The sequence below is a fragment of the Typha angustifolia genome, chromosome 2, assembly GCF_048772165.1.
Source record: "Typha angustifolia cultivar Huaian chromosome 2, ASM4877216v1, whole genome shotgun sequence".
Taxonomy (NCBI): Eukaryota; Viridiplantae; Streptophyta; class Magnoliopsida; order Poales; family Typhaceae; genus Typha; species Typha angustifolia.
The window spans coordinates 6,112,424-6,118,090 of NC_133240.1; the positions used below are offsets into that span (position 1 = coordinate 6,112,424).

The 5,667-nt window shown below is 36.7% G+C and overlaps 1 protein-coding gene across 1 annotated transcript; it reads left to right on the forward strand.

Moving 5' to 3' along the window:
• The first annotated feature begins 263 nt into the window (after positions 1-263).
• On the forward strand, positions 264-4,735 carry LOC140773743 (bZIP transcription factor 29-like). The gene is made up of 4 exons (XM_073116463.1): positions 264-1,121; positions 1,205-1,337; positions 1,435-1,519; positions 4,003-4,735. Exons 1-4 carry the CDS (start codon positions 319-321, stop codon positions 4,269-4,271), a joined length of 1,290 nt encoding a protein of 429 aa, XP_072972564.1. The 5' UTR covers positions 264-318; the 3' UTR covers positions 4,272-4,735.
• Positions 4,736-5,667: the final 932 nt, after the last annotated feature.

Sequence of the window (5,667 nt, forward strand, 5' to 3'; positions counted from 1 at the left end):
GTCAAACAAATGTACTTGTAAGATGGAGTTCGTTCTAAGAGATAAGAAGATATTTTTAAGAAATTTATTAGACTATTTGTTTTCTTATTGATAAACTTTCTAAGAAGATTATCTTAGGCTGTTTTGTCAAAATAAAATATAAAAAAATATAGGGTTTGAAATATAAATATTGAGAAGGTAGATTCTTAATGGTAAATTTGAGAAAATGTAGGACGTAAAACGTAAATTTGCTGAAAACAAATTAAATCCAAGAGGAGAGAGAGAGAGAGAGAAAGTGAAAGAGAAAGAGAAAGCTGAGAGAAGTAGAGCAGTACTACTATGGCGGAAGACGAAGGCGAGGTCTCTCGCATGAACTCCTCCTCGTCCTCCACCACTACGCTGTCGACGCCACCACCATCATCGTCTTCTTCCTCGATACCGAAGCTTCCACCTCGCTTAGATCTCTCCTCCTTGTCTCCATGCTCTCATGGCGGATCCACTCGCCGCCCCCCTACCCACCCCCAAATCCCACCTCCTTCCCCTTACTCCCAGATCCCGCCTCCCTCCTCCCCCTTCTTCTCCCTCGACTCCTTGCCCCCCTTGAACCCATCTCCATCTCCATCTCCATCTCCATCTCCTACTCCTCGCAGGTCTCATCGCCGCTCCCAGAGCGACATCCCACTTGGGTTTCTCCCGAATCACCAGTCCGTGAAGCAAGAATCCGAGAATATTGCTGCCGATGGTCTCGGAGATGACTTGTTCGACGCTTACATGAATTTGGATAGCTTCGATACTTTGAATTCTTCCGGCACTGAGGAGAAGAGGGAGGAGAGCGAGGATGAGTCGGAGAGTAGTGTGAACGAGAGTGGAAATAGCGGCCAGGGAAATAAGAGGAGTGCGATGGGAGATTTGGGTCAGGTGAATGCCGCCCGCCGGCATTGTCGAAGCATTTCGATGGATAGTTTCATGGGAAAGTTGAATTTTGGGGATGTATCACCGAAGCTGCCGCCGCCTTCGCCGACCACGAATGCTTCGGGATTGGAGCTTGGGAATGGGGAGTTCAGCACTGCTGAGATGAAGAAAATTATGGCGAATGAGAAGCTTGCGGAACTGGCGTTGTCGGATCCCAAAAGAGTGAAAAGGTGCTCTCTTGGTTGCTATTTTGGGGAATCTAATGCTTGATGAGACTATGTGTTGGCTTTGACTTATGATTTTGGATTTTTAGGATTTTGGCAAATCGGCAATCTGCTGCTCGATCAAAGGAGAGGAAGATGCGGTACATTTCCGAGTTGGAACATAAGGTTCAAACTTTGCAGACGGAAGCTACGACATTGTCGGCGCAGCTGACATTATTACAGGTTTGTAGTCTCCGATGCTTACTAGGAATTGGGGTTTCTTTAATTCATTGTGATTGTGCTGCGTATATATCTCCTTTTATCTCTTTTTGACTTGCAGAGAGACTCTGCTGGACTTACAAGTCAGAACAATGAGTTGAAGTTCCGGCTCCAAGCAATGGAGCAACAGGCACAGCTAAGAGATGGTAACGTTCTCTATACTACCTATGCAAGTTCCATGCATCTGTAGAGTAGATTAATCAGATTTCTGAGTAGAGCATGAACAAGATTCCCATATAGTAGTTCCACAAAATCTTTCCTATTACATTTAGTTTCTCTTAATTAAATTGGTCATTTCATGCATCAACTAATGATCAATATAGTGAAATGTGCTTTTCATAATGGGCTGTAAGTAACCATCCACTTGCTTAGCATCATAGATTGTGTAAATGAATGGACATGGTTCAATTGCATAATTTATCTGTAGTATGAGGTGTTGATTCAGTTGCAACTCACTTTCCAGTGAGCTTGTAGAGTGTTGGGTTCTTTTTACTGCATTCTGTTTGTTGTAGGCTTTTAGCAAACATGCATTTGAATATGTGAAATAGGTGCTTGCATTACATAGTTAACTTCAATGTGGTAGCATCCTATGTATGAATGCAAATAGTAAAAGAGTACTTAAATTGTGAGTAACATAAAGAGTAAAAAAAATTGATCAGCTCACTAAGTTTGTTCTTATGTATAATACCATGCCTCTATTCTTGGTTAATTACCTATCATATGCTTCATTTAGGCTGCTGTGCATTTGGAAGTGGGGAGTTGCTTTTTGAATTACTGATTTTTGAGGGATATTATGGGAATTGATTTTCTTTGGTTATCAAATGAAGTATGAAATATCCTCTTTGGTCTATGCTAGTATTTCTCCCTTTGAAGCCTAAAATTGGTTGAAAATGAATGCCTACTAAAATATTCAAGTTGAGACTTGAAAAATTTAAAGAACACCATGGGATGAACTTTCTCTAACTACAAATATATGGTTGCAGCTATGAACATTGTATAAACCTTGACATATAATTGTCATAGAACTCCTTTATTCTTGGCTTTGTAGAGGTTAAACAAGAGATGATGTTTTTTGTGGTGTATAGTTACTTTGAAGTTTGAACATGTCGATTATTGTTTATCTTACTGAGATTATAACGTTTTTCTGCTAGACCAGGTTGACATCTTTCAGTTTAGATGGTTTAAGGCTTTTAGGTATTGATTTTATCACATTTGCTGCTGTAAATGTCAAATTAGAATTGCTCCTCATTTCAGAATTATATTTTCAACATGCAAATATGAGATTGCTAGGTACTGAACTACTGATCTATTGGAAGCACTTGAATATTCCACTTCCTTATTGGCTCCTATTTTTATTTTTTTCCATCACCAATGTGATTCCCTTGTAACCTTCTCTAATCCCTTGTAACCTTCTCTAATCTCCTGAATGTGATTTACTGATGGAGCTGACTTTCTTGATTCAGCTATGGCAAGAATATAACTGAAATATGTGGTTCTTTTATTTACTTATGAACCTAGATGAAGGTCATAGCGATGAATTTGAACAGACTATGAGTGGAAGAGGCCATATTTTGAGTGTGTGTATATGCATGTATGTTTTGCATGTGTGTATGCATTCATTGCACCTTATTTTTGAGAAGTTTCTGTATGCTTTCCAGAACAAGATTCAGTGAAGCTTGTAGAAAACTTCTGAGAATTTTAAAATTCTAACATGTAAACTGTATATATGGCAACCACTATAACTCTTTTGTCAGTGCAGAATTGTTGCAATTTTATTCCCTCGTACTAATAATGTCTACCATGTTAGATGCACATATATTTGTGAATCACTGCATCAACCTCGGCTAATTCCTTGAACAGTTGAACTAACACATTGTTTTGTTTTATCATTACAGGATTCATTGCATCAGAACATCTATATCTCTTTTATCTGCATTTGTATCCCTTTATATGCTTCTAGCCTTCTAGACTAGTCAGTGGACTTGCTTCCATGATAAGATCTTTGTCTTATGTTGTCTGTCAAATGTTTACTGGATTTTTAAGCATGCTGACCTGCCTCTTGTCCTTTATGCAATCTGACATTCTTTTAAGTCAAGCCTGTTGATCATATTTGTATAAACATTAAATATGGGAAGTTCATTTATGCCCTGGGTTGTATCTCTACATGCAATGCACATGATATGTTGCAGTCTTTCACTTCCATTACATAGTTGGTTTATTAATTATCTTCCATCCTCATCTATATCACTGATTTCACATGTTCCCTCTGTCAGACAGAAGGTATTTTCTGTAGATCGTAGTATGTTTACCCTTTTTAGCATTCCTAAAGTCCTGCTTTATGAAAGTTCTACTTCTGGTCAGATGTGTTTTCGTTTGATATTTGCATTATATTTCATCTGTTCAGTCATTAAGATATCATGTTCATATGTTGGCTAGATGTAGTTATCAAACTTCTTGATGATAATTGTCCTGCCTGTATTTTAAGGGCATTCCTTCTTGTTCTTCTAAGATGGTGTTACCGAGTACCAACAATTTCCTTCCTCCTATGATTGTTTTGTTCCAACACACGCACTTCATTGTTGCTATTCGATCTCCTTTGATATGATTGCCATTATCTTCTCTGATGCAGCCCTGAATGAAGCACTGACTGCAGAGGTCCAGCGGCTAAAACTCGCAGTTGGAGAAATTACTGAAGCTAACCTTTCAAAGGGCTTAAGTCAGAAAGTTTCACTGAACTCTCAGATGTTTCAAATGCAGCAGTTGCAAATACAGCAACAGCAACAGCAGCATCAGCAAACACAGCAACAGCATCATCAGCAAACACAGCAACAGCATCATCAGCAAGCACAGCAACTGCATCATCAGCAAACACAGCAACAGCATCATCAGCAGTCCTGAGAGATTCCTCTCCATCATCTCCAGAATCAGCAAGGGTAGAAGAAGCAGCAGAACAGTTGTAATGTGAAGTTTGAATCAAGCAAGTAATATGAGAGAACAGAAAGATGAAGATAATCGGGAAGCAATTCCCGTAAGATGTTTGATGCTTTGTGTTCTGTTATTTCAGGTGATAGTCTTAAATGGTTTCCATGTTCATGGTATGTGATAGAATTATTTAAGATTCTTTTAACAAAATTGTACTACTGGTAGATGAATTTCTTCCGATATAGGCAGTACTTATTTTTGTAAGTAATGTTCGTTTGTTTTGTTTGTTGTCGAGTGCCTGTAAGAGAAATGTTTCCATTATGCATGCAATCATTTGTACAGTTTAATTTTTGCCGTTGGTTTCTTCTAGTTGTCATTGCATCCTTTTAGTCAGTAAATGATGCTCCTGAATAAAAACTAGTTTTGAGTTGGTGATTGAATAGATTGTCTATTGAACATATTTATATCGTGAAACTTTCCTACATGAATTCATGGATTGTCTATCTATGGATATGATTTGCTAATAATTATATGGAATGCTATACTATTCGCATGTTGTCAACTCACAGCTACTCTCAAATATGATTTCTATGTAAATAATAACACGAGAGGCTCTATTTGTACTATGATAAAAAATATGAGGGTGTTATTTATAATATTTTTTCCGTTAATTAGTAGAATAAGAAAAATATTGTTCTAGTAAAAGCTTTTCTTATATTATTATAATAAGGAAATAATTACTTATCTTAATACTAATTTACTTAAAAACAATACTAATTTACTGATATCTATAGAGCTTTATTTGTACTATATAAGTTTCGTTCTAATAGTATAACGGATAGACAACCACTTATCTCATCTTCTTTTTCATCTAATATTTTTATATTTACAGACTATTATTTCACTTTTAAAAAGATATTATTTTAATCAACTATTATATCTCTTTTCTTCCCTTTCTCCTCTCACCATCCTATCTATTATAAAGGATATATTAATTATTTGCTAAACTATAATTTTAATTTTATCCAAGCATAATTATTGTAAACTATACTAGTATACAAAGAAACATTATAAAACTTATATTGGTATAAACCTCTCTTATGTAAGTATAGTAAATGAGTATAACTATATCGGTATAGAACTAATCAAATTGATTCCACAAGTGAATATCCCTTTAATATGATATTAAAAAATATGTATATAAATATTTTTTTTCAAAAAGAAAGTTTGATTAAGCTATGCTTGATCCTATGGGGATGAAGCATCGGTAGAAAGTAGATTACACAGCTCAAGAGGGATGAGGTCTGTAAGCCCCAGCTTTTTCAGACCCAACCCACTTTTTCCACGCTTGGCCACCCAATCGACCGCTCTA